This window comes from Pipistrellus hanaki, assembly GCF_964339955.1.
Source record: "Pipistrellus hanaki genome assembly, chromosome: 14".
NCBI lineage: Eukaryota > Metazoa > Chordata > Mammalia > Chiroptera > Vespertilionidae > Pipistrellus > Pipistrellus hanaki.
This window is the reverse complement of record NC_140516.1, coordinates 3,855,330-3,882,699: the sequence shown is the minus strand read 5'-3', so window position 1 is coordinate 3,882,699 and position 27,370 is coordinate 3,855,330. Positions and strand designations below refer to the sequence as shown.

Genomic DNA, 27,370 nt, shown 5'->3' with positions numbered 1-27,370 from the left:
ACTTCTGCCTAGTCAGCCATCTTGGCCCTTTCCTGGCCCCTTTCTCTGATGGGTGGCCTTGGGGACTCTCCTGGCTCTGCATCCACATCTCCATTTGTTAGCCCCTCACCTGAACTCTCAATGCCTGCTTCCTCTGTCCTCCTCTCCCTCCCCCCTTCCCCCTGTCATAGACAGAATTTTTCCCCCGCCCCCCCAATCCATATGTTGAAGTCCTAGACCCAGAACCTCAGAAAGTGACTATTGGGGGGAGGGGGGACTTTAAGGAGGCAATAGAGTTGAAATGGGTTCATTGCGGGGGGGGGGGGGGGGGGTCCTCATTAAACATGACCAGTGTGTTCACAGGAAGTCAGGACACAGGCCCCCACACAGAGAAGAACATGTGAGGACCAGAGAGAAGACAGCCACCCGTTAGCCAGGGAACGAGGCCCAGAAGAAGCCCTGTGGACCCGACCCCTTCATCTCAGACGTCCAGCCTCCAGAACGGAGAGAAACATTCTGTTCCTAAACACCCAGCAAATCCATACATCTTCCCTTCTTTCTCCATTTGACACTTCACTGAGGCACCCTGGGATATTTACTGACAGCCCTCCAGGAGCTGGGCACGGGGACGGAATGGGCTTTCTAGGCTCAGCACTCACCCTTCTCCCATAGTGGGCACTGGCCTGGGCAGTGGCCTCTGTGCTTCTCCGCGGGCGTGAGGGGAGGAGCCAGGTGTGCCTCTGGCTCTCCCTTTGCAGACTTTAAAGTTCAACATTTCTCTTAGCTCCTCGGTCAGCAGCCTTGGGCAGATTAGACTCCTGTGGCCACTCTCCCTCCCAGTCCCTGCACTGAGCAGGGAGTGAGATACGTGCCTTCAGGGCTTCAAGGAGTCACTGCAGAGCGATAAGAAGACGCTTAGTAAACAGGAAATTTCCTGCTCTTCGAACAGGCCTAAGAGGTTGTTTCTGATAGCCTCCCACCTGGGGCTAGGCTCCTGATTCACGTTTTCCAGGTAGTCAGGGAAGTGATTTCTCCTGAGCCTGCAGCTAAGGCTGCCATTAGCTCAAATCCTCATGCACTGAGGCACGTCTTAGGTGGCTGGCTCTGAACTCCCACACACTCTTTAAAAAAGTTGATTTGAGAGAGAGAGAGAGAGAGAGAGAGAGAGAGAGAGAGAGAGAGAGAAATATCAATTTGTTGTTCCACTGATTTATAAAGTTATTGGTTATTCTTATACGTGTCCTCATTGGCAAGCTAACCCCAGCATATCAGGACAACGCTCTAACCACTGAGCACCCAGCCAGGCCTCTCACTACACTTCCGGACCCCTCCCCCTTGTCAGGGCCTCCACCATCATTGGGTTGCAGTGCACACTCCTTGCCTGCATCGGAGGGCCTCTAGGACTTTGTTCCCATTTGTCCCTTCACCCCTGTATTTACTGGAGGGGCCCAGGCCCGGAGCAGGTGCGCCTTGGGTAAGTCTGCAGTGTGTGGGCTCCTGACTTCGTGCAGGAAAGATTCCACAACGCAAGTCCAGGTGACTGAGAGTTCGCCCATTAAAGCTGGGAGAGGGAAACAGAGGAAGGACTAGAATAAGCAACAGGAAGGAGACTGCTTTGGCTCTCTAGAAACTTTATGAGAAAGAAGTGAGCCACGGCGGGCGGGGCTGCTGTCTGCTCCCTGGAAAGTCAGAGCAAAGGGGGCCTTGGGGACGGGCTTAGGGGGCAAGCCCAGGATGAGCTGCCATTGCTCGCCTGGTTGCAAGCCTTGTGGGAGCCTGAGGTTAGGAGATGCACTCCTGTGGGGGAGAGAGGGGAAGGGAAGGCATGAGTATCCTCCTAGGAGGGAAAGAGTGTGCTGGGCTTTGTGTTGAGGGTTTAAAGGCTGGGAGCATAAAGGAGGTCTTCAGGAGGATTGCACTAGAATATTCATCAGCTCTTCCAGGTGTGCCTTTACGGGTCCTGGTCTCCACTGATGGGTCGACTCCAGGGCGGGGCCATTGGTCATAGCAGCTGATCCTGGCGTGTTTTGTTCCTGCTCAGTTTTGTTCCAGGTCCATCTTCGCTGTAAAGCTTCCAGCACCAGGAGAGGAAGTGGGCTGGCCGGCGCTGTGGTCAGTGATGTAGATAACCTCCCTCATTTCAACCCCTTCCATCTGGAGACGTCCAGACTCCGGAGGCCATCTTCCTCTGTGTTCAGCCAGCCCGCAGAGCCCACAATCACTGCTAATTTCTTGGAATGACCCCAATTTATTAGAGTCTCTCGTGAGGTTGGTTTGGAGAAGCCCTTTCCACGTAAACATATGGTCAGGCTCACGGCGTCACAGTTCCGGGCCTGTAAGGGAAAAGCCAGGGGCTCCACTCCCTCCCCCGGGTGTGCACCAAGGCTGTCCAGGTTTCAGGACAGCTCCGCCGGCCACCTGTGGCTCCCGGCTGTCCAGGTTGGACGGGCTTGTCCTCCGTGAGGAATCCAGACCGAGTGAGGAGAGTGTCCACAGGAGCCGGGATCAGCTGCAGGAGTCTGCTGCTCCTCCAGCAGGGGGCGCGTTAGAAGAAGCACTTACATGTGTGCAATTGGATTGGATTGCTCCGATTCAGAAGGAGGCAGACCTGACAGAGCCAGGGCTGGACATGAAGTGAGTGCAGGGCTTTCCCATTGCCCTAAGCTTGTGAGTGAGAGCAGGGCAAAGGCTTCTGCTATTGTAGTCCAGCGACTGAGAACTGGGTCGCCTCTGTGTCCCTGCCGGTCTGACCGGGGCCTGCGTGTCTCTGCTCCCGGGTCATGGTCGGGTGGATGGTCTGGGAAGCTGAAGGGTTCTGAGGGGGAACCCAGCTGCAAACAGATCACAGAGAACACCTTCTAGCATCAACTCTCCAGCACAGCACGAGTGCGGCAGAGAAAAAGCAAGGTAAGGACGGTCCCAAGCAGGGCCCACCATTTCTGGGACCCCTCGAAGACGCCCTGTAGACTCACAGGAAGCAAACCTGGTGTGCGCTGTTCTTGCTCCTGAGATCCGGGCTGACACATGGGCTGGGCTCAGACCCCGAGCTCAGAGCCGTGGGAAAGAGCCAGGCCTGGGCTCAGAGGGACCTGGCTGTGTGATTGGGTCAGCTCCTCACCTCCTGCCTCCGCTCCCTGTCTGTGGCAATGATGCTAAGGTGGCTGACATTCACGACCGTCACTGGAACTGCCTCACTTGATCTTAACAACCTGTGAGAAACATGTCCATTTCCCCAGGTACGGATGGGGGAAACTGAGGCACATGGAGATTAAAGAGCTGTGCCAGGTCTCAGTGTCAGCATTCAGTGGCACGGTGCCAGTACCTGGCCCAGGCTGTGGCTGAAGGCACCCTAAGTGGCCATTATTTCTGATAGTGTCCACCCTCTGAGCTTGTCCGTATGGACCTCTCATTTTACAACAGTCCCCACCCCTGACACCCACACCCCATTCAGGACAGCAGAAGAGGGCTTCTCCCCCAGCAGCCCCTTGGCGTACAGATGCCTCTGGAGCGATGGCCGGTCCACTGGGCAGCTGGCTAGCCTCACCCATTTGGCACTCCCCCATCTCACCCCTCCCATGCAGGCTCCAAGACGCCCTCCCTTAGCCATAAAGGTGTGTGTGATGCTAGCATACAGCTACGAACTTCCTGTGTCCAGCATCAGCTCTCAGATCCTCAGTTTTCGCATCTGTGAAATGGGGTAGCAAAAATGAGACATGCACTGGCCATGAGCTAAAGATCCTCCTTGCGCAGGGGGCCCAGACACCCAGAGCCGCCAAGCAGGCGGCGCCCATGGGCGGGGCCGAGCCGGGCGAGCCTGGGGGCGGGCCGGGCCTGGGGGCGGGGGGCGGCGCGGGGCGGGGAGGCGGGAGGCGGCCGGCGGCACTGCGAGGCGCGGCGGCGGGGAGATGCGGCTGCTGGCGCTGGCGGCGGCCGCTTTGCTGGCGCGGGCTCCGGCCCCGGGTAAGCGCGGGGCGGCGGGCGGTTGGGACCCGCGTTGGGGCGGCGGGGCTCCGGGCTCGGCTCGGGCCTGGGAGGAGGCGCTGCGCCTCCGGCCTCCCTGTCCCGGGCGCTGGCGGCGGACTGCGCTGTCCCGAGCCATTCGCTGCCTTGCCAGGGGCGCCCCACCCCTCCTCGCAGGCCGGACCCCAGCTCCCTGGGAGGCTCGGAGCAGCCCAAGGGACCAGATCTGTGGGGCGGGGAGAGTTCAGCCAGGGGGCGAGAGCCCTGGTTGGTTTGTTTTCTTTCTCCCAGAAAACTCAGGACTCACAACTTTTGTGGGTTAGACTGGGCAGAACTTCTGAATGCTCTTCTGAGCGGCTCCAGGCCGGAGGAGCTGTGTCCTGCTGGGAATGGGGCTGGGACTTGTCCCGGGGTGGTTTGCCATGACCAGGCCTGGGGGGAAGGTGCCCCTGCTGGCTGAAGGGGCCCCTGTACCAGGCACCCTGCCCAGGGGCAGCCTCTGCCCACACTGCTGGCGTGCGTTCTGCGGTTTCTGCCCTCTCTTCGGAGTTGCTGAGGAAGTTTCTCCGCTCCTCAGGGCCCTGCCTGCCCGGGCTGGAAGGGCTGTGCTGCCTAGGACAGTGGTGACAGCAGTAGGGTACCGCCTGCCAGTCAGGCCTCCTGGGGCCTATCCGGTGCCAGGTGTGGCTGCACAGCCCTCAGTCTCACAGCACTTCACAGTGATGGGGACAGGGATGCTTACATCCCACGCGCAGACATTACCCGGTCTCACTTGCCAGTGACCTCTGAGGGAGGTGCTGTGACTGTTCCCAATCTGCAGGAGATAAACTGAGGCACAGGCCCATGCGTTGACTTGACTTAAGCCACAGGCTTGTGAGTGGTGGGGCTGGGGTTTGCTCCTAGGAAGCCTGGCTCTAGACCCTGCTCATACTGGCTAAGCTGAGTGGCCACTATCTATATATATATATAAAAGGCTAATATGCTAAGTGTCCGACCATCCGACTGGTCACTATGACACGCACTGACCCCCAGCTGCCGTGACGGGCACTGGCCATTTTACAGAGAAACGGCACTGCAGACCTGGCGCCCACAAAGCAACACTCGGCTTCCCCCAAGTGGAACACAGGCCCCGCCACCACCCCGGAGTGACAGTCCATCAAATCACAGCTGACGCTGCTGAGACCCCATGGCACAAAATGTGGCCCACAGCCCAGCCCAGCCCAGAAATGGCGCCTGGGTAATGACGTCACATAGCAACACCTGGCTTCCTCTCCCTAGTGACTAGCTTCCTTGGAGTTTCTTCAGCCCAGGAACATGGCTTGCTTTATAGCCAAGTGAAAACATTTTACACTTTAACCAAATGTCTGTGAAGTGTTTTCCTGTATATCATCTCATTTGATCCTCACAGAAGTGCTGGAGTAGGTAGATAGGACACTCAGTAGAATTCTATTTTCTTCTCATTAGCCAGAAAATGGGGATTTAGAAAGCTTAGAAACTTGACCTGACTGAAAAGAAGTAAGAAATGGTGGACCTTGAAAATGACTTCAGGTTTTCTCACTTCATAGAATATAGTAAACACTGCTGCAGTTAAATATTTTACCCTTTGTCCTCCCTGTGTGATCTACAATAATAATCTGTTTTGTGTTGATATTTACTGCTGTGTTGCTGACAGTTACCTGGAAGAGAAGTTGGAGTGCTTCACTGGGCTGGGAAAAGTTTAGCTACATCAAAAAGCAGGTCTAACTAAGCAAGTTTATTCTATATCTATAAAAGGCTAGGTTGACTTGTGTATGTGTAATACATACAAAGCTCTCACTGGCACCAAACACATGCGTGTGTTTCGATCTGTCATTGTCAATCGTGAATTTGGTTGACACTTCTATTACAGAGAAAGGGAAAATAGTGATATTAAAATATTTCTTCTAATTAATTTCCTTTCAATGTGCACAAATTTGTGCACCGGGCCACTAGTTTTGTAAATAAGAAGGCTGATGCTCAGAGTTAAGGATTTTCCAAGGGAGACCCAGCTACCAAGTGGGGAGCACCCATCAGAATCTGGGAGCTTCTGGGATCATGGTGGTGGGAAGAAACTCACCTTTGCACTCAGGCTACCAGAGCCATGGGGCTCCCACTGAACCCGAAACCCATGGTGCGGGAGATGCTCCTTCAGGGCTGTCACTGTCTTGGCTGACAGAGGCTGCAGCTTCCCTGGGTGGTGCGGCTGGGCCAGCTCAGGTGGCCTGTGGAGTGCCCAGCAGCCAGCGGGAGGCAAGAGGGCACAGGGCTGTCTGTCCCCAGGGCCCACGACCACCTTCCTAACCTCAGGTTCTGCCAGACAGAGGCCCCAGAGAAAGGCCCCTTGAGGTGGGGGACATCTCATGCTCCAGAGGCCTCGCTGGACCCAGGGTTCTTTAGAGCCCGCGGGCTGAGTGAAGGTCATCCCTCAGGCCATGGCGACAGCGCCTGCTTGTGCGGCCTTCGTCCTGCGCTGCCTTCATCCTGTGCTGCTGCTCTTCCCCGTGTCTCACTCAGGGCTCCTTGTCACCAAGCCCGAGGAGCCACTTTACGTGTACTTTACCCTGGAACGTCTCTGTATTTTGGGACAGAGCAGGACCTTAGCGGTTTTACACAAAACTAACCAAGGGGCATATTTAGGAGATACCACGCTGTAGGACAGGGGTGGCTGGGAGCTGGCTCTGGAGCCGTCTGGTCGGAGTTCCAGCTCTCCCACCTCCTGTGTGAGCTTCAGCAAGCGGCGTAGCCTCTCTGGGCTTCAGCCCTCCTTTCTGTAACCGGGGGATAAGCGTAGGATGAGGATAGATTGGAAAATACATCTAACGTGCTTAGAACAGTGCTGGGCATGGGCTTCACACGAGCAAATGTTAGCCTGCATCCTGGCCACGCTGGTGCTTGGCCTGGCTGCCGGGGTGTCTGGTGCTGGGCTGGCGGGCGCTGGCTCCTGGTGCCGGGGCTTTTAAGGGATACAGTTGCATCTGTAGAGATTTGTTTGTTATGAACACAGACTAACTGTTCGGTAAGAATGAGATTTTGGCCGCTGAGAGGTACACAGCATCTGCATTCCTTAGAGACATAGGGGCTCCTGCTCCCGGAAACGAGTGGGGCAGGCTCCTCGGACAGAAAAGAAGCAGGGGAGGGGGGAGGGCACAGAGCCACCAGCACACCCTGGCCAGGCCGGGGAGAGGACTCAGGCTGTGTCCGCCCTGCCTCCCAGGCAAGGCCGGGCCTTCTTTCCATCACAAGGCCCGCGGCCTCTTCCCCTGGCAAGGAGAGGTGTGTGCTGGCTGCACAGGTTGGGGACTGTGTGACCACACTGGTGTCCTCAGGCTGTCTTCTGAGCCCTTAGAAAACATTATCCAGTGGGAACAAGAGGCTTAGCCCCCGCCGTGTTACCCACAGGAACTAGATACCTTGCTTACAGTCAGAACCAGAGATCTAATTTGTGGGGTCCAGTGCGAAATGAAAATGTGGGGCCTTACTCAAAAGTTGTTAAGCCTTCCAGAGTGCCAGGAGTAAACCAAGCGGGGCCCCCAGCAGAGGGCCTGTGACTGCAGGGCACCCCAGAAGCCTCCCCTCTCAGTGGGCCTGTCACTCTTATTGTCCCACCTGCTCACTTCTCCAGCACAGAAACTGCTGTGGGCGTTTCAAAGTTATTTTCCCATTGGAATTACCTTCCCGTTTTTCAGATGAAGAAACTGAGGGTCTGAGGGCCTTAACTCCCAATAGAACCAGGTTTCCAACTTGGCTTTGTTGAATGCCAACCCCTGGCGCATTGCTCAGTCCCCCAAGACACTATGGAGGCTTGGGTCCATGAGCAGCCCGATGCCCACTCACATGGGGCACCCAGGCTCCCAAGTAACGGAGCCTGAGCTTGTCGAAGGAAGGAGGCTCCTGCAGCAGCGTCCTGCCCTTGTCCTGGGCCAGTCTCTCCTGCCACACTGCCCTCTTCCTCCTCTAAGAGCTGGCCTGGAGCCCTGGGCACCTGGGAAGTCCCTTCCCGAAAACCCCTCTGCAGCCCGAGTGGCGGATCGCTCCAGGTCCCCTGTGCCAGCCTCCTGCCTCAGGGCCTTTGCACAGGTGGGGCCCTCTCCCGGGAAGGCCATTTCTTCTGCTGTCCTGGATTTTATGTCATTTAATACAACTCATCCTCAGCCACGAACACCTCCCCGGGCCCCCTCCCTGCCCTGTGACCTAGGTCAGGATCCTGCCCTGCTGTGTGGGAGCCCATCTTGTTTTCTCCTGGTGACCGGCTGCCTGTGGATCTGCAGGCCTGGAGGCTGGACGCCGCGGGCGAGGTGCCGCAGAGCTGGCCTGTTCCGAGGCCCTGCCCTGGCTGTGCATGGCGCTCTCTCCCTGCGTGGTCTGCCCTCCGCGTCCTCTGTCCTGACAGCCTCTTCCTGTGAGGACACCGGTCACGTGGGGTTAGAGTCCACGCTAACGGCCTCCTCTCACTCAGTCCCCCCTTTGAAGGCCCTGACTCCACAGACAGCCACCCTTGAGGCCCTGGGAGCTGGGACTCAGGATGTGAATCTGGGGGGACCCATTCAGCTCCGAAGAGGGATCTTTGCACTTCAGTGGGCGGGCCGTGGGGAGCCTGTGTGAGGGACGGGGGTGAAGGAAGGCCGAGGCAGTGGGGAGGGGACAGGAGGCTCGTGCTGGGAAGAGGGTGTCTGTTGCCTCTCCTGGGAGCTGGCCCCTGGCCTGGGCCATGGGAGGGGAAGGGTTACTGGTTTGCCTCCAGCATGGAATCTGGCCTCCAGTGGGGACCGAGCACTTGGCACCCTCTCCCAGTTTGGTCACTATAAATACTCCCTCCTTCATGCAGTGTTAATAGGAGGAGGCTGGGGTGTGGGGGCCCAGCCTTGCTCTCATCCCACCCATATTGTTTCAATTTCCTGCCTTCCCGCTCTCCCTGACTCTGGTGGAGCCAGCCTGGGGGTGGGGAGCCTGCACTCAGTTCTGGAAGCCAGCTGCTGCACCCCTGCTGCTCCCTGCCCGGGAGACCCTGTCCCCATGGAGCCGGTCAGCCCCCTGCTCTCTGCCTGGGAGACCCTGTCCCCATGGAGCCGGTCATCCCCCTGCTCTCTGCCTGGGAGACCCTGTCCCCATGGAGCAGGTCAGCCCCCAGCTCTCTGCCCGGGAGACCCTGTCCCCATGGAGCGGGTCATCCCCCTGCTCCCTGCCCAGGAGACCCTGTCCCCATGGAGCGGGTCATCCCCCTGCTCCCTGCCCGGGAGACCCCGTCCCCATGGAGTGGGTCAGCCCCCAGCTCTCTGCCCGGGAGACCCTGTCCCCATGGAGCGGGTCAGCCCCCTGCTCTCTGCCCGGGAGACCCTGTCCCCATGGAGCGGGTCATCCCCCTGCTCCCTGCCTGGGAGACCCTGTCCCCATGGAGCAGGTCATCCCCCTGCTCCCTGCCTGGGAGACCCTGTCCCCATGGAGCGGGTCATCCCCCTGCTCCCTGCCTGGGAGACCCCGTCCCCATGGAGTGGGTCAGCCCCCTGCTCTCTGCCCGGGAGACCCCGTCCCCATGGAGTGGGTCATCCCCCTGCTCCCTGCCTGGGAGACCCTGTAGGCCCCATGGAGCGGGTCAGCCCCCTGCTCTCTGCCCGGGAGACCCTGTCCCCATGGAGTGGGTCAGCCCCCTGCTCTCTGCCTGGGAGACCCTGTCCCCATGGAGCAGGTTAGCCCCCTGGCTCTCTGCCTGGGAGACCCCGTCCCATGGAGTGGGTCAGCCCCCAGCTCTCTGCCTGGGAGACCCCGTCCCCATGGAGTGGGTCATCCCCCTGCTCTCTGCCCGGGAGACCCTGTCCCCATGGAGCGGGTCAGCCCCCTGCTCTCTGCCTGGGAGACCCTGTCCCCATGGAGCAGGTTAGCCCCCTGGCTCTCTGCCTGGGAGACCCCGTCCCATGGAGTGGGTCAGCCCCCAGCTCTCTGCCTGGGAGACCCCGTCCCCATGGAGTGGGTCATCCCCCTGCTCCCTGCCTGGGAGACCCTGTCCCCATGGAGCAGGTCATCCCCCTGCTCCCTGCCTGGGAGACCCTGTCCCCATGGAGCAGGTTAGCCCCCTGGCTCTCTGCCTGGGAGACCCCGTCCCCATGGAGTGGGTCAGCCCCCAGCTCTCTGCCTTGGAGACCCCGTCCCCATGGAGTGGGTCATCCCCCTGCTCCCTGCCTGGGAGACCCTGTCCCCATGGAGCAGGTCATCCCCCTGCTCCCTGCCTGGGAGACCCCGTCCCCATGGAGTGGGTCAGCCCCCAGCTCTCTGCCTGGGAGACCCCGTCCCCATGGAATGGGTCAGCCCTTGGCTTTGCCTGGGAGACCCCGACCCAATGGAGGGGTCAGCCATGTGGTCTGGCCGTGTTGTGCTCCCTGGGAACACCCACCACACGCCCCAAAGACAGGGCCTCTGCGGCGGGAGCTGTGCCTGGGCCGGCTCAGATGGGCCTACGGGCAGGGGCAGGCCGGGGTGAGCTGCAGGGGAGGCAGTGGGGCAGTCCCCCCGTCCTGCGCGGTGACTGACCGTGTGGACAGAGATTGTCAGAGGTCGTCCCAGGAGCCTGCCTCCCTGGATGCTTATGTGAGCCCGCAGCCCCCTGGGTGGCCGTGTCCATTGCTGCAGACACAGGAGACCTCAGTGCCGTCCACAGCGACTTAGCGGCCAGCCAGTGTCAACCTCTTTCTTCTGAATTTGCTTCCACCAGTTTGAAGAGACTGTCGCAGTGTGGCAGGCTCATGGCGACTCCGAGATGTGTGTCCCGATCCTTGAGCCTGTGCATGTTACTTATCTGGCACAGGCACTCAGTGTGATTGCGCCAAGGGTCGGAGTGTCCGCTGGCCTGGCTTCGAAGAGGGGAGAGAGAAAACGAAGAATATTGACCTTCAGGTCATGGCTCAGGGTGTTCAGTTAGCTAAGTCAACAGTAGAAACCACACAAGAGGATGAACTAATTGGCTGGTTATAGCCCCCTCCTCCCCGCTCACAGCCCCTGCACAGTGTGAGTCAGGTCTCCGGTCTCCTCCTCCTTCCTCAGGGCCCACCTGCAGCACTGACAGGGCCAGAGCTCCTGCTGGCTCTGCCCGCAGGCGACTGTGTGTGGGATGCCCGCTGCGCCTGCCCATGCAGGGGGTGGGCAGGGAGTGGGGCGTCCGAGCTGTGCGCTGGGCTGTGCGGGCAGAGTGGCTCCTGTGAGGAGAAGCCCTGCAGGCAGCGGAGGTGCGGCCTCCTGTGTCCTCCTGCTTCTGCCTGCAGAGGCGGCGCCGCCCATGGGCTCAGGGCAGCCGGTGGTCGCCCTGTGCTATCCGGAATGGCCACTCTTGGGGGTCTAAGAAGGAACCAGAGACACCCAGTAGCAGGCAGGGCCTGGAGTCAGGAGTGTTCTGGGGGGATTGGGAGTTTCTCTCATCCTCTTCCTAGGTCAGTCTTCTTCCTACACTTTGGCTCCAAGCTGAGTCCAAGGGGCTCAGGGCAGGGAACAGAGAAGCCGGGGCTGTAGCTGCGGGTGAGGTTCTAACCGCGGGCTGCTGGCGGCCTGAGGACAGCGGGAGCAGCTGGAACAGGGACGGTGCCCGGAGGGGCAGCCCCCCACTTCCCCCTGCTGCAGCGTCGTCCACTCAGGCGGGCAGCGAACTGGTCCCAGCAGGCCTTGGGGAGGCGGGCTGGAAATTTTTAAGAGATTCTCAAAGTCCAAATTTTATGTGAAATATTGAAAATGAAATGGAAAATGCATGGGCTCCCACAGAGCTCCCCCAAAAGGAGGCCCCGCCTCCTGAGGCCCAGTGAGCGGGAGGTGGCAGCCCCCCTCCTGCAGCTCCCGCTCCGGAGGGCGGGGAGGGCGCTGTGCACTGCGGAGGCCAGGCCGTGCTCACGTCCTCCTTCCTGTTTCTCTGCAGACGTCTGTGGGGCCCTCAACGTGACCGTGTCCCCCGGGCCCGTGGCGGACTACCGGGAGGGCGAGAACGCCACCCTGGTCTGCCGCGTCTCCCAGAAGAGGTGGGCGAACAGCCTGCTGGCCGTGCGCTGGTTCTTCGGGCGCCCCAGCGCCAAGGTGACCCTGATGGTGAGGAGGAGCAAGCACGGGGCGGTGAAGTTCTACGGCAGGTTCCACAACAGCTCCTTCCAGCAGCGGCTGCGCCTGCGGGAGCAGAGGCAGGGCCGGCTCCACAACTACACGCTCTCCCTTCTGAGCCTCCGGCCGGCCGATCAGGGGCATTACGTCTGCAAAGTGCAGGAGATCACCCAGCAGAGGAGCAGGTGGGCCGTCCTGTCCAACAGCTCCTCGGAGACGGAGCTGAGAGGTGAGCTGTGCGCCCTCGGGGAGGCGCGGACGGGTGTGCGGTCATCACTGCCCGGCGGGACCTCTAGGAGCTCCGCTGGGCACAGCCAGCCGTCAGGCCTCGCCACAGGGCCAGGCCCGGTGAGGCCGATCTCTCTGGGGATGCTGGCTGAGCTGTATTGGAGACAGGGAGCAGGACAGGAAGGAGCAGAGCCCGGCCCGTGCTGCCCAGCCCGGCCTCAGAGCCAAGCCTCCTTCACGTTTGGAAGATGGGACTGAGGGACCCCTGCGCTCAGGCAGGCTGTGTGGCTGCTTTGGTCATGGGCACCAGGCAAGGGGTAGGAGGTCAGGGGTGGGCTGGGAGGCACGCAGTGGGAGGTCCTGCGGTCAGGTCAGGCCTCGGGGCCTCAGGGTGGGGAAATGGTGGCTCTGACCTGTTCCCGAAGCACCTGCCTCGAGGCCCAGACTGCAGCGGCTCCTGAGAAAGTCAGGGGTCAGGGGACACGGGACACAGGGCAGAGGACAGCGTAGCCCCCCCTCCTGGAGACGGGAGGGAGGTGTGGTCACATTCCGCAACGTTTTAGCTACCAAGTGCCATGTTGGAGGGTTATCATGTTTTATCACAAATGTTCTACTCAGTGAGACACCTGCCACCATCTTAACAGACTTGCCGAAGTGACATCTTGGATTGCTTTGAGTTTGCTCACCATAAAGCGGGCCGTCCGTCCCACATACGAAGGAGAATCGGATTTTATTGCATCCGTGCAATACCGTGTCCCCGGCATCAGCGATGTCTGACGAGCTTTTCCGGGGATGAACCCAGCGTGGAGGGGGTAGTGCAGGAGCAGGGATAGGTAAGGGAACAGTTTACGGCACAGGCTTGGAGCAGCCCGGCTCTGCCCTTCCTTTTGCTGATTGCAGTGTTCTCAGGCACAGAATGATGTATTATCTAAAATGTTGAGCACTTTTTCTTTGTAAGCAGATTAATTCAGGAGAATAAATGATCTTGGTATAAATATGTACTTTGGCACGGAAAGCAGAAACATGCCGCAGACGACCGGCGGCCGAGGGAACCCGTCTGCCTGCTGGCTCGGAAGCAGGACTGCGCCTGGTTTGGGGTCACAGCGTCTGGGCCGGCATCAGTCTCTGCCCGTCGGAGCAGACACCAGCCCCCCGCGTCCCGGAGAGCGCCCTCTCCTCACTCACTGAGCCTGCTCAGCGGTGGGGTGCCCAGGACAGCTGTGTGCACTTGCTCCAAACCCGAGGCGGTTCCTAGCGATGCCCTGAAGTTGAAATGCTGCCCCCTCTCCTCCTCCTCCCCCTTTATTCCCTTCTTTCCTCCCCCCCCCCCCCCCCCCGCAATTGTCCTGGTCCTCCTCCCCTTCTCCAAAGCCCTCTCTCTTCTCACTCTTCTTCCTGTTCTCTCTCCCCTCTCCCCCTCTACACTCCCTGCCTCCTCGCTTCTTCCTCTTCCCTTGGTCCCTGTCCTCTGTCTGGGACTCAGCCCTCCCCCCCACCCCCCTCCTGAAGTGGTTCTAACTCCCCAGCAGCTGGGCCTCACCCTGTCTGCTCTGCTTCGAGCTTCCTGTTCCCACGGCTCTGGGCTCCTCCAGGGTCCTCGCAGCTCCTCAGCCTCTGGGCGGGTTTCTGGTGAGGAAGTTACAAACCTTAGGAAGCAATGACTGCCCTTCTAGAATGGTCCTCGTCGGGGTCTCCGCTAGGGGTCAGGGAGAGGCAGCCCAAGGGGAGGGCCTGCAAGCCAGTCCTTGCTTAGGCCAGAGCGGGCTGCGGGACCAGGCGCACAGGGCTGCGGGCTGCGGGACCAGGCGGCACAGGGCTGCGGGACCAGGCGCACAGGGCTGCGGGACCAGGCGGCACAGGGCTGCGGGACCAGGCGGCACAGGGCTGCGGGACCAGGCGCACAGGGATGCGGGACCAGGCGCACAGGGCTGCGGGCTGCGGGACCAGGCGGCACAGGGCTGCGGGCTGCGGGACCAGGCGAACAGGGCTGCGGGACCAGGCGCACAGGGCTGCGGGCTGCGGGACCAGGCGCACAGGGCTGCGGGACCAGGCGGCACAGGGCTGCGGGACCAGGCGCACAGGGCTGCGGGCTGCGGGACCAGGCGCACAGGGCTGCGGGACCAGGCGCACAGGGCTGCGGGCTGCGGGACCAGGCGCACAGGGCTGCGGGACCAGACGGCACAGGGCTGCGGGACCAGGAGGCACAGGGCTGCGGGACCAGGCGGCACAGGGCTGCGGGACCAGGCGCACAGGGCTGCGGGACCAGACGGCACAGGGCTGTGGGACCAGGAGGCACAGGGCTGCGGGACCAGGCGGCACAGGGCTGCGGGACCAGGCGCACAGGGCTGCGGGCTGCGGGACCAGGCGCACAGGGCTGTGGGACCAGGAGGCACAGGGCTGCGGGACCAGGCGGCACATGGCTGTGGGACAAGGAGGCACAGGGCTGCAGGACCAGGCGCACAGGGCTGCGGGCTGCGGGACCAGGCGGCACAGGGCTGCGGGACCAGGCGGGCACAGGGCTGCGGGACCAGGCGGGCACAGGGCTGCGGGACCAGGCGCACAGGGCTGCGGGACCAGGCGCACAGGGCTGCGGGCTGCGGGACCAGGCGCACAGGGCTGCGGGACCAGGCGCACAGGGCTGCGGGACCAGGCGGCACAGGGCTGCGGGACCAGGCGCACAGGGCTGCGGGACCAGGCGCACAGGGCTGCGGGACCAGGCGCACAGGGCTGCGGGACCAGGCGCACAGGGCTGCGGGCTGCCGGACCAGGCGGCACAGGGCTGCGGGCTGCGGGACCAGGCGCACAGGGCTGTGGGACCAGGCTCACAGGGCTGCGGGCTGCGGGACCAGGCGGCACAGGGCTGCGGGACCAGGCGCACAGGGCTGCGGGACCAGGCGCACAGGGCTGCGGGACCAGGCGCACAGGGCTGCGGGACTAGGCGCACAGGGCTGCGGGCTGCGGGACCAGGCGCACAGGGCTGCGGGACCAGGCGGCACAGGGCTGCGGGACCAGGCGCACAGGGCTGCGGGACCAGGCGCACAGGGCTGCGGGCTGCGGGACCAGGCGCACAGGGCTGCGGGACCAGGCGGGCACAGGGCTGCGGGACCAGGCGCACAGGGCTGCGGGACCAGGCGGGCACAGGGCTGCGGGACCAGGCGCACAGGGCTGCGGGACCAGGCGGGCACAGGGCTGCGGGACCAGGCACGCAGGGCTGCGGGACCAGGCGCGCAGGGCTGCGGGACCAGGCGCGCAGGGCTGCGGGCTGCGGGACCAGGCGCACAGGGCTGCGGGCTGCGGGACCAGGCGCACAGGGCTGCGGGCTGCGGGACCAGGCGCACAGGGCTGCGGGACCAGGCGGCACAGGGCTGCGGGAACAGGCGCACAGGGCTGCGGGAACAGGCGCACAGGGCTGCGGGAACAGGCGCACAGGACTGCGGGACCAGGCGCACAGGGCTGCGGGACCAGGCGCACAGGGCTGCGGGCTGCGGGACCAGGCGCACAGGGCTTCGGGACCAGGCGCACAGGGCTGCTGGCTGCGGGACCAGGCGCACAGGGCTGCGGGACCAGGCGCACAGGGCTGCGGGACCAGGCGCACAGGACTGCGGGCTGCGGGACCAGGCGGCACAGGGCTGCGGGACCAGGCGCACAGGGCTGCGGGACCAGGCGGCACAGGGCTGCGGGACCAGGCGGCACAGGGCTGTGGGACCAGGCGCACAGGGCTGCGGGCTGCGGGACCAGGCGGCACAGGGCTGCGGGCTGCGGGACCAGGCGCACAGGGCTGCGGGACCAGGAGGCACAGGGCTGCGGGACCAGGCGGCACAGGGCTGCGGGACCAGGCGCACAGGGCTGCGGGCTGCGGGACCAGGCGCACAGGGCTGTGGGACCAGGAGGCACAGGGCTGCGGGACCAGGCGGCACAGGGCTGCGGGACCAGGCGCACAGGGCTGCGGGCTGCGGGACCAGGCGCACAGGGCTGCGGGCTGCGGGACCAGGCGCACAGGGCTGCGGGACCAGGCGGGCACAGGGCTGCGGGACCAGGCGCACAGGGCTGCGGGACCAGGCGGGCACAGGGCTGCGGGACCAGGCGCACAGGGCTGCGGGACAAGGCGGGCACAGGGCTGCGGGACCAGGCACGCAGGGCTGCGGGACCAGGCGCGCAGGGCTGCGGGACCAGGCGCGCAGGGCTGCGGGACCAGGCGGCACAGGGCTGCGGGACCAGGCGCACAGGGCTGCGGGACCAGGCGCACAGGGCTGCGGGACCAGGCGGCACAGGGCTGCGGGACCAGGCGGCACAGGGCTGCGGGACCAGGCGGCACAGGGCTGCGGGCTGCGGGACCAGGCGCACAGGGCTGCGGGCTGCGGGACCAGGCGCACAGGGCTGCGGGCTGCGGGACCAGGCGCACAGGGCTGCGGGACCAGGCGGCACAGGGCTGCGGGAACAGGCGCACAGGGCTGCGGGAACAGGCGCACAGGGCTGCGGGACCAGGCGCACAGGGCTGCGGGACCAGGCGCACAGGGCTGCGGGACCAGGCGCACAGGTCTGCGGGCTGCGGGACCAGGCGGCACAGGGCTTCGGGACCAGGCGCACAGGGCTGCGGGACCAGGCGGCACAGGGCTGCGGGACCAGGCGGCACAGGGCTGTGGGACCAGGCGCACAGGGCTGCGGGCTGCGGGACCAGGCGGCACAGGGCTGCGGGCTGCGGGACCAGGCGCACAGGGCTGCGGGACCAGGAGGCACAGGGCTGCGGGACCAGGCGGCACAGGGCTGCGGGACCAGGCGCACAGGGCTGTGGGACCAGGAGGCACAGGGCTGCGGGACCAGGCGGCACAGGGCTGCGGGACCAGGCGCACAGGGCTGCGGGCTGCGGGACCAGGCGCACAGGGCTGCGGGACCAGGCGCACAGGGCTGCGGGACCAGGAGGCACAGGGCTGCGGGACCAGGCGCACAGGGCTGCGGGACCAGGAGGCACAGGGCTGCGGGACCAGGCGCACAGGGCTGCGGGACCAGGCGCACAGGGCTGCGGGCTGCCGGACCAGGCGGCACAGGGCTGCGGGACCAGGCGCACAGGGCTGCGGGACCAGGCGCACAGGGCTGCGGGACCAGGCGCACAGGGCTGCGGGACCAGGCGGGCACAGGGCTGCGGGACCAGGCGCACAGGGCTGCGGGACCAGGCGCACAGGGCTGCGGGACCAGGCGGCACAGGGCTGCGGGACCAGGCGCACAGGGCTGCGGGACCAGGCGCACAGGGCTGCGGGCTGCGGGACCAGGCGGGCACAGGACTGCGGGACCAGGCGCACAGGGCTGCGGGACCAGGCGGGCACAGGGCTGCGGGACCAGGCGCACAGGGCTGCGGGACCAGGCGGGCACAGGGCTGCGGGACCAGGCGCACAGGGCTGTGGGACCAGGCGCACAGGGCTGCGGGACCAGGCGCACAGGGCTGTGGGACCAGGCGCACAGGGCTGCGGGACCAGGCGGCACAGGGCTGCGGGACCAGGCGGGCACAGGGCTGCGGGACCAGGCGCACAGGGCTGCGGGACCAGGCGGGCACAGGGCTGCGGGACCAGGTGCACAGGGCTGCGGGACCAGGCGGCACAGGGCTGTGGGCTGCGGGACCAGGCGCACAGGGCTGCGAGCTGCGGGACCAGGCGCACAGGGCTGCGGGCTGCGGGACCAGGCGCACAGGGCTGTGGGACCAGGCGGCACAGGGCTGCGGGAACAGGCGCACAGGGCTGCGGGAACAGGCGCACAGGGCTGCGGGACCAGGCGCACAGGGCTGCGGGACCAGGCGCACAGGGCTGCGGGACCAGGCGCACAGGGCTGCGGGACCAGGCGGCACAGGGCTGCGGGACCAGGCGGCACAGGGCTGTGGTACCAGGCGCACAGGACTGCGGGCTGCGGGACCAGGCGGCACAGGGCTGCGGGCTGCGGGACCAGGCGCACAGGGCTGTGGGACCAGGAGGCACAGGGCTGTGGGACCAGGAGGCACAGGGCTGCGGGACCAGGCGCACAGGGCTGCGGGACCAGGCGGCACAGGGCTGCGGGACCAGGCGGCACAGGGCTGCGGGCTGCGGGACCAGGCGCACCGGGCTGCGGGCTGCGGGACCAGGCGCACAGGGCTGCGGGCTGCGGGACCAGGCGCACAGGGCTGTGGGACCAGGCGGCACAAGGCTGCGGGACCAGGCGCACAGGGCTGCGGGACCAGGCGCACAGGGCTGCGGGACCAGGCGCACAGGGCTGCGGGACCAGGCGGCACAGGGCTGCGGGACCAGGCGCACAGGGCTGCGGGACCAGGAGGCACAGGGCTGCGGGACCAGGCGGCACAGGGCTGTGGGACCAGGCGCACAGGACTGTGGGCTGCGGGACCAGGCGGCACAGGGCTGCGGGCTGCGGGACCAGGCGCACAGGGCTGTGGGACCAGGAGGCACAGGGCTGCGGGACCAGGAGGCACAGGGCTGCGGGACCAGGCGGCACAGGGCTGCGGGACCAGGCGCACAGGGCTGCGGGCTGCGGGACCAGGCGCACAGGGCTGTGGGACCAGGAGGCACAGGGCTGCGGGACCAGGCGGCACAGGGCTGCGGGACCAGGCGCACAGGGCTGCGGGCTGCGGGACCAGGCGCACAGGGCTGCGGGCTGCGGGACCAGGTGCACAGGGCTGCGGGCTGCGGGACCAGGCGCACAGGGCTGCGGGACCAGGCGCACAGGGCTGCGGGACCAGGAGGCACAGGGCTGCGGGACCAGGCGGCACAGGGCTGCGGGCTGCGGGACCAGGCGCACAGGGCTGCTGGACCAGGAGGCACAGGGCTGCGGGACCAGGTGGCACAGGGCTGCGGGACCAGGCGCCCAGGGCTGCGGGCTGCGGGACCAGGCGCACAGGGCTGTGGGACCAGGAGGCACAGGGCTGAGGGACCAGGCGGCACAGGGCTGCGGGACCAGGCGCAGAGGGCTGCGGGCTCGCGGGCTGCGGGACCAGGCGCACAGGGCTGCGGGCTGCGGGACCAGGCGCACAGGGCTGCGGGACCAGGCGCACAGGGCTGCGGGACCAGGCGGCACAGGGCTGCGGGCTGCGGGACCTGGCGCAGAGGGCTGCGGGCTGCGGGACCAGGCGCACACGGCTGCGGGCTGCGGGACCAGGCGCACAGGGCTGCAGGCTGCGGGACCAGGCGCACAGGGCTGCGGGACCAGGCGCACAGGGCTGCGGGACCAGGCGCACAGGGCTGCGGGCTGCGGGACCAGGCGGCACAGGGCTGCGGGCTGCGGGACCAGGCGCACAGGGCTGCGGGACCAGGCGGCACAGGGCTGCGGGACCAGGCGCACAGGGCTGCGGGACCAGGCGCATAGGGCTGCGGGACCAGGCGCACAGGGCTGCGGGCTGCGGGACCAGGCGGCACAGGGCTGCGGGCTGCGGGACCAGGCGCACATGGCTGCGGGCTGCGGGACCAGGCGGCACAGGGCTGCGGGCTGCGGGACCAGGCGGCACAGGGCTGTGGGCTGCGGGACCAGGCGCACAGGGCTGCGGGCTGCGGGACCAGGCGGCACAGGGCTGCGGGCTGCGGGACCAGGCGCACAGGGCTGCGGGCTGCGGGACCAGGCGCACAGGGCTGCGGGCTGCGGGACCAGGCGGCACAGGGCTGCGGGACCAGGCGGCACAGGGCTGCGGGACCAGGCGGCACAGGGCTGCGGGACCAGGCGCACAGGGCTGCGGGCTGCGGGTGTAGGCCTGCCAGGCTGCGGAACCAGGCGGGCACAGGGCTGGGCCCAGCCTCCTGGGGTGCCTACCCCATGCCACACCTCACTCATCGCCAGGGGCCTAGTTTTGCTGCATCTGCACCTCAGTGGTCGTTACATGGAAAACAAGAGCGAAACAAACAACAACGGAAAGTTCTGTGGGCAAAGACGTTCCAGACGCTCAGAGGCGGGCTGGATTGGTCGCCTTTGCCCTGGGCCCTGGAGCCCGCGCTTCCTAAGTGCCACTGGCCCAGGGGCAGCTTTCCTGAGATCCTTCAAAGCTCTCTCCTCCCCCCCCCCACCCCCAGCTCCTGCCCTGGACCATGGACTGTCCTTGCCATTCCCTCACGGAGCTCGGTCCCTGTGAGCTCCCGGCCAGGCCGATGACGGTCACAGTCTCTGCTCAGCTCCCCTACCACCCAGGTGACACACACTGATGCACCTGCGGGCTGGTTCCTGGCACAGAGCAAGGTCAGATGCGAGCTGCCCCTCATTGCTCACCCTGCTTTCCACATCCTGGTTGTTTTCTGTTGCAGAAATAATGTAGGTGATTAGAGAAAACGGAAAAATCCGGAAATGACTTGCAATACCTCCACCCGGCATAACTGAGCATTTCATTGTAAATCCTTTCAGACATTTTTATGCAAATAAAAATTAAAAACCTAATTCCTCTCATTCCGTAAATACCACCTGGGGACTGGCTTTCCTCACGTGACTAGCAGCGTGCACGTCTGCCTGTGTGAGCTGCGCTGCCACAGCATCCTGTTCACTTGGGACAATGTTCCTAACATGGGGGGACCACAGCGTGGCCCCCGCGTTACTGTTACTCACGGATGCTAATTCCCTGTCAGTAAGTCTTCACTAGCGTCCCTGCCTTAGAATAAAGTCCCGGAAATAAGGTTGTTGGGCCAGTGGAATACTCAATTTAAAGACTGATACAATGTAGAGCGTTGAATTGACCTCTAGAGTAGATAATGAGTCTATGTCCCCACCAGCATTGACAATGCCTTTTCCCATGGCTTGTCCTCATGACATACATTTTTGGGGGTGAGGATGATGGTGGTGGTGACTAGGAATGCCTGGAACAGTAGCTGGCGAACAGCTGACTCTCAATGATGCCTGATGAGTGAATGACTTGCTGTTGACTTGGTGGACAGTGCCTCCCTCTCGGGGAGACCTCACCCCGCTTCCCCTTGGCCTGTGCCAGTCAGACATCTCATTTAAGGCTCCTCGCCCTTCCTTCCTCCCCCACGAGGCCTTCTTGGTATGTGCCAGCCTGTGGAGACCTTGTTCGCCCGTGTCCTGTGTAGTGTATGTGTTTAGTGCTGCTCACACAACACAGTGTAGTCACACCAGAGTTTTTTAGTAACCTGCCGGGGCAGAGAGATGACGTAAAAATACCTACAAAAGAGTCAAACAATGTCAAAGCCAAGATGTTAGAGTCTGTCTTCCCCTCCTTGCACCCTAACGCCCGGCGGCGATCGTAGTCAGCGATGCGGTGTGGCCCCTTCGGGCCCTCTCCTGCTGGCCTTCATGCACACACACACACGCACAGTTCAGCAGCTCCACACCCAATGCTGTGAGCGTCACACCTAATGCTGATAGTGTATGTGCTTTCGTGTAACTGAGGTCACATAGCGGATAACACCACACTACATGCCTCATTCCCCAGGGATAAAAACGTAGGGAACTTCCAATATTTCATTAACACAGCAGAGCTTCAGGGAGCATCCTACTATATGTTTTCAGTGTTTCTGCTGGGAGAGGCTTGCTCAGTCTGAGGCTCTCCATAGGCAAATCTTCCATACACAGTGCCGGATGCTCTTCAAGATGTAACAGACTTACACTCTGACGGCCATTGCGTGATAGTATCTATTTCCCTGAAGCTTCATTAGCAATGGATATTATTAATCTTTTCCATTATTTATCTCAGTGATGGGAAATAATACTTATTGTCTTGATTTCAATTATATTCAATACTAAGGGTGTCGAACTCAATCAGAGAAGGGGCCAAAATCTAAAATCCAGCCTAAATCGTGGGCCGAATGGTTTACTGAACAGTCATAAACTGACAATGTCATAAACTGACAGCGGAGTGCAGTGATGACAGCGCGGTGCGGGACACATTGCAAGGCCTGGCGGGCTGGATTTGGCCCACGGGCCTTGTGTTTGACACATGTGTTCAATACAATACAATTTCACTTAAAGTGCTGTATTGAATTAGTAGTGAGGTTGTACATCTCCACATGTGTTTATTGACTGTTTAGAAATGTTCTGTGCGTGGCCTGTCCATGCCTTCGCCTGGTTTTCAGTAGGTTCCTGTTTTTTCTGATCATTAATTTGTTAGCTGCTGCACAGCTGTCTTCCTATTTGTTACTTGTCTTTATCCTTTTTTTTTTTTTTTGCCGTATAGACATTTTACATTTTCAGGATATTTATACAAAGTTGCCATTTTTTTTCTTTATGGTATTCCTTTTTTCTCAGTCGTATTTTTTAATTGACATATAATTTATTTTCCACAAATTGCACATGATACCTTGGTTTTATATCTTATCTAGAAAGATGTTTTCCACCCCAATGTTATAAAACTGTTTTCCATATTTTTCTTTAATGTGTATAAAGGATTAAAAGAAAATATTACACCTTCATCTAATTGGAATCCATTTTTATATAAGATATGAGTAGCCAATTTACTTTTTGCTTCCAAATGGCTATTCTGTTTTCCCTACACTATCTGTTGCTCAGATAAAATATCCCTTTCTTGAAATGCCACATTTTATAAGCTAAATCCATACATTTAAATGTAAACTGTAAATAAATGTCTTACTTATCCTTATACATTTAATTTTTCCTTCAGGTGATTTTACCTATTTATAAAAAATTATGTTAGGGTTTGATTTTATTAGGATTTAATTGACTTTATAATTACCTTGGGTGGATGTATACATCTTACACATCTTTGTGATTTTTAATATTCCTACCCAGCCCCGTGTTCCTTAAATATCTATTGTTTTATTGTTAATCCTCACCCAAGGATATTTTTCCCATTGATTTTTAGAAAGGGTGGGTGGGAGGGAGGAAGGGAGGGAGAGAAAGAAAAAAGAGAGAGAGACACTGATGTGTCACATGGATTGGTTGCCTTCTGCCCGGGACTGGGATTCAAACCCACAACCTTTTGGTCAGTGGGCTGACACTCTAACTGAGCAAAACTGGCCAGGGCTGAAACATCTTCATTATTTTTATTTATTTATTATTATTATTCATTTATTTATTTTGCATTTTAATTTCTTTATGAAATGTCTTTAAGTAAAGATTTCTTCATGTCTTAAACATTTTTATTGTGTTTATTTTATGCTTGTAATTAGGATCTGTCCCTAATCCTTACACATGCACACATAAACACACATATGTGTGTTTATGTGTGCATGAAATTGGTTATTCCTGGTCCATAGAAGAGTTCTTCACTTTTACTTGGTAAAATAATGAGTTCTCTTATTTTTTTGGATAGAGTCTTTTTCAGCTGCTTCTCACTGATACGTGCGAATGTATACTGCATTCATTTTTCTAGCCTGATTCCGCCGGCCAGTCCTCTTGTGGAAGCACTAGGAACTACCTCCAGCCCTGGAGCCTGTGGCTGGACCGTATCCATCCATCTAGCCCTGCGCTGCTGTTAGGGACTGTCGGTTACTTCACTAAAAGCCAGCTTTGAGGTGGTGTGACTTTTCCAGGATTCCCACCAGTAAATGTAACTGGGTTTGGTCCCACAGTGTCTCTTAGTAATATAGCTTTTCCTTTTCAGTTTGTTGCAGTCCTTATTTAAGAATCTATTTTTGGCCCCGCCGGTGTGGCATTGTCCTGTGCACCGAAAAGTGTCTAGTAAATTCCAGGTGAGGCGCACACCCAGGCTGTGGGCTCCATCCCGGCCAGGGTGCATGGGAAGGCAGCTGACTGGGGGGGGGGGCAGTGCACCTCACCAGGTGAGCGAAGCCCGTCTGGAAAAGCCCGCTCTGTGACCACAGCTCTATGGCACCCAGAAAGGCGGACCTTGGAGGCAGCAGAAGGACGAGGGGCTGCGGGAAGGCAGCAGGGAGGCAGACTAGAGGGGTGGGTGCCCTGGAGGGTCAGGGCAGGGAGCCCTCTGTGTGATACACAAAGGTGGTCATGGGTTACGCATCCGTCCACACCCACAGAGCCTACAGCACCAAGAGAGGACCCCGAGGAAGCCTGGGGCTGCGGTGCAGGGGTGTGTCGGGGTGGGGTCTGACTGTAAGGACTGCACTGGGGGTGGTGATGCTGGGGGCAATGGGGGCGGCCCTGGGGCCTATGGGAAGGCTCTGGACCTAAAACCGCTCTAACGTCTTAATAACAAAGGCAATCCATTCTAGGAACCTGTCACATAGATGAACATTCCTATAGTCTACACTTTAAAACCGACTCCCCCCTTTTTTTTAAATCCAGAACCTTGCGTGCCCTAGTCCCCTGGCACTCTGCTTTTCCAGGACGCCTCGCTTTTCCTTAGCTGGGTCCTGTGTGACCTGCGAACGGTCATTTGGGGGGTGACAAGTTCTGCGTCTCCGAGGACGGAGCCAGGAGAGCGCGGGGAGCCCTCCCTGCACAGGCCGCTCCTGGGGAGGCTCGCTCGCCAGTGGGATGCGCTAAACCAGGATGTTACTGGAGAGCCGCAGCTCCGTTCGCGTGAGCGCTGCTCGCAGCCAGCAGCTTAGCCATCTGTGCATATTACCGGGGGTCAAGTCTGCTGCTGTCACATCAGGCCCTCTCACTTGCCTTTGCTTTACTTTTCTGGGGGGAGAGGGAAGGTTGCATTATGAGGGTTAGGGGTGGGGGTGAGGAATTGGGCCTAACCTGCAGCTGGCCACATCCTCGCTGCGGACCCAGTGCCGGCTCCTGGGGCAGCCCGGGGCGGTGGCTGTGTGCCTGTGCAATGCGTCACCAACCACGGCCAAGTTCAAACACCAGAGCCAAAGCCCGGGGGCCCAGGCCACCCCGTCTCAGCAGCACTGTGTGCTTGCTCTGCTCTCTGTACTTTTTAATTTCCCCCCAATTGGGGTTTGTCTTAAGCATGTGTGTGTGATGACCAAAAATAATAATAATTAATAATAATAATAATAATAATAAATAAGTAGCAAATTACTGGGGAAAATTTACACAAATGAATGAACTTGTTACGCTTTTACCTGGTGACACCCCTGAAAGTGTCTGGCTAAGAAACGCAGGCTGTATCAATTTGGGGTAAAGCCTAAATCACCATTTTGTGTTTAATGGTGCACATTATTAAAATATAATGGGAGCCGAAACTGGTTTGGCTCAATGGATAGAGCGTCGGCCTGCGGACTCAAGGGTCCCGGGTTTGATTCCAGTCAAGGGCATATACCTTGGTTGCAGGCACATACCCAGTGGGGGGAGTGCAGAAGGCAGCTGATCCGATGTTCCTCTCTCATCGATGTTTCTAACTTTCTATCCCTCTCCCTTCCTCTCTGTAAAAAATCAATAAAATATATTTAAAAAAAATAATAAAATATAATGGGAAATGGGGATTTTGAAGAGTGAGGAAGAATTAAACGGGTTTATCTGCAAACCGTGTACACGTGAGATTGTGGGGGGATCCGGGCCGGAAGGCGACTGGTGCTGGCGGGTGCAGACGGAGTGAGCAGTAACGGAGAATGAGACCCTCTGACCCTGCAGGTGACGGTGACGGGGGGCGTGGCTTATCTGAGAATCCGCCAGCCCGGTGACCTTGTCAGTGTCATGTTGTCACACAAAGTGGAAGAAAGGGCACCGGATGCTCACAGTCTCCTCATTTGCTGTCCTGCTGGTGTCGCCGAGCGGGAAGCCAGTCTGCACAGGAGATGGCCTGACATGTCCTACGGGGCACGCGGCCAGAGCCTCTGGAGAGATGGCCGGGGGATGCCAGGGGGTCAGTGCTGGGTTTGATTTCATTTAATTGTTTTATCAGTGACATTGAAAACGGAGCACACTGCACCCTAATGAACTTTACAGAAAATGCAAAATCGGGAAATGTTCTTAATGTCAGTGAGGAGTGAAACATAATAAAAATGAATCCGGAGAGGTAAGAAATACAGGCAGGAAATAACGGAACGAGATTCAATTTGGAAAATGGGCCGTCACAGGACGGGGGAGGCTCGGGCTGTCCCTGGGAGGCCCGACGGAGGCTCTGGATGAGACGAGCGTCGGCGACGCGATGTGGCGGCAGGCGGCGGTCGTTTCCGTCCTCCTGCAAATCGTCCCGGTGTCCCCGGGAAGGCAGGTGGCTGTGTCATGTGCCCTGTGCTGGTGAGACTACTGCCGACGACACAGTCCATTTGGGGAGCCTCATTTCCAGAAAGAGATTCAAACTGCAGAAGAGGGAAACAGGATGAGGAAATGAGCGGCAGCCTGCGGAGACGTGCTAAGCTCGGCCGAGGAGCCGTGCGGGCTCAGGGAGGAGACTGCGGTGGAAATGGCACTGGCTGCAGGCTCAGCAGTGCCCGGGGACTCACTCTCCGCCTCCCTCAGTGGGCACCGTTGAGCCTGCTCTGCACCTGGCCCTCATATGTGGGAAACATGAGGACACAGGCCTGGATCTCCCCACAGGCGTGGCGGATATACAGACAGACATGATATCAGAGTGCAAGTGCAGTGGTAAGGGAGCAAACGGGCATTGTGGGATCCGTCCTCCTGGGATGAGGGAGAAGGCAGTGCTTATGCTGACACTGGGACTCGGGGGTATGGAGTGGGAGGCGAGGCCTCACAGCAGTGGGTCAGGGCCCTGCAGCCTGAGCTGGGAGCCAGGGGCAGGGAGGGCTGCCAGGTGTGTAGGGGTAGGAGGCAGGCCTGGTGGTAGGGAGCTGGGACCTGATGTAAGGGATTTACACTTGACTTTGCCGGCCGGTAGTCTCAACTGCACCTACTGATGAGCATTGCCAGGGCCACTGCTGGCAGGAGGGCCCAGGCCTTGCAGCAGAGCCTGGTCGGTCTGGGATAGAAGTGAATGTGGAGCTGCAGTCCAGGGGGTTGGATCTGGGAAGGCTGAGGAACCCCTGCGTGAGAGCCTGGGAAGCCTGGGAGGCATGTAGAGTCTTCTGCTGGACCCTCTGTTGGCTGCTTGGGTCACAGATGGCGAGGGAGCAGGCCAGAGGGTGAGGGGGGAGTGTCTTTGTAGCTGTTCAGGCTTGAAGATGGAAGACTAAACTTAGAGGTAGAGATGGAGCGACAGTACGAGGACAAATGAGAAGACCTCAGAAGTGACTGGATGTGGGCCAGGGAGAGAGATTTGGGGTGACCCCCAGGGTCTCAGTAAGTACATGCAGGGTGGTGCCCACAGCTGACAGGGACCGCACGGAATGGGCCGCTCACAGGGGAGGTTCAGGGATGA

At 60.9% G+C, this 27,370-nt stretch overlaps 1 protein-coding gene across 1 annotated transcript in view; it reads left to right on the top strand.

Moving 5' to 3' along the window:
* The first annotated feature begins 3,843 nt into the window (after nucleotides 1-3,843).
* VSTM4 (V-set and transmembrane domain containing 4) overlaps nucleotides 3,844-27,370 on the top strand; it is an 86,022-nt gene continuing 62,495 nt past the window's right edge. Inside the window, exons 1-2 of the mRNA XM_084904715.1 lie at nucleotides 3,844-3,939; nucleotides 11,849-12,253. Coding sequence (XP_084760841.1) covers nucleotides 3,885-3,939; nucleotides 11,849-12,253 — 460 coding nt within the window. The 5' untranslated portion in view covers nucleotides 3,844-3,884. The remainder of the gene's footprint in view (nucleotides 3,940-11,848; nucleotides 12,254-27,370) is intronic.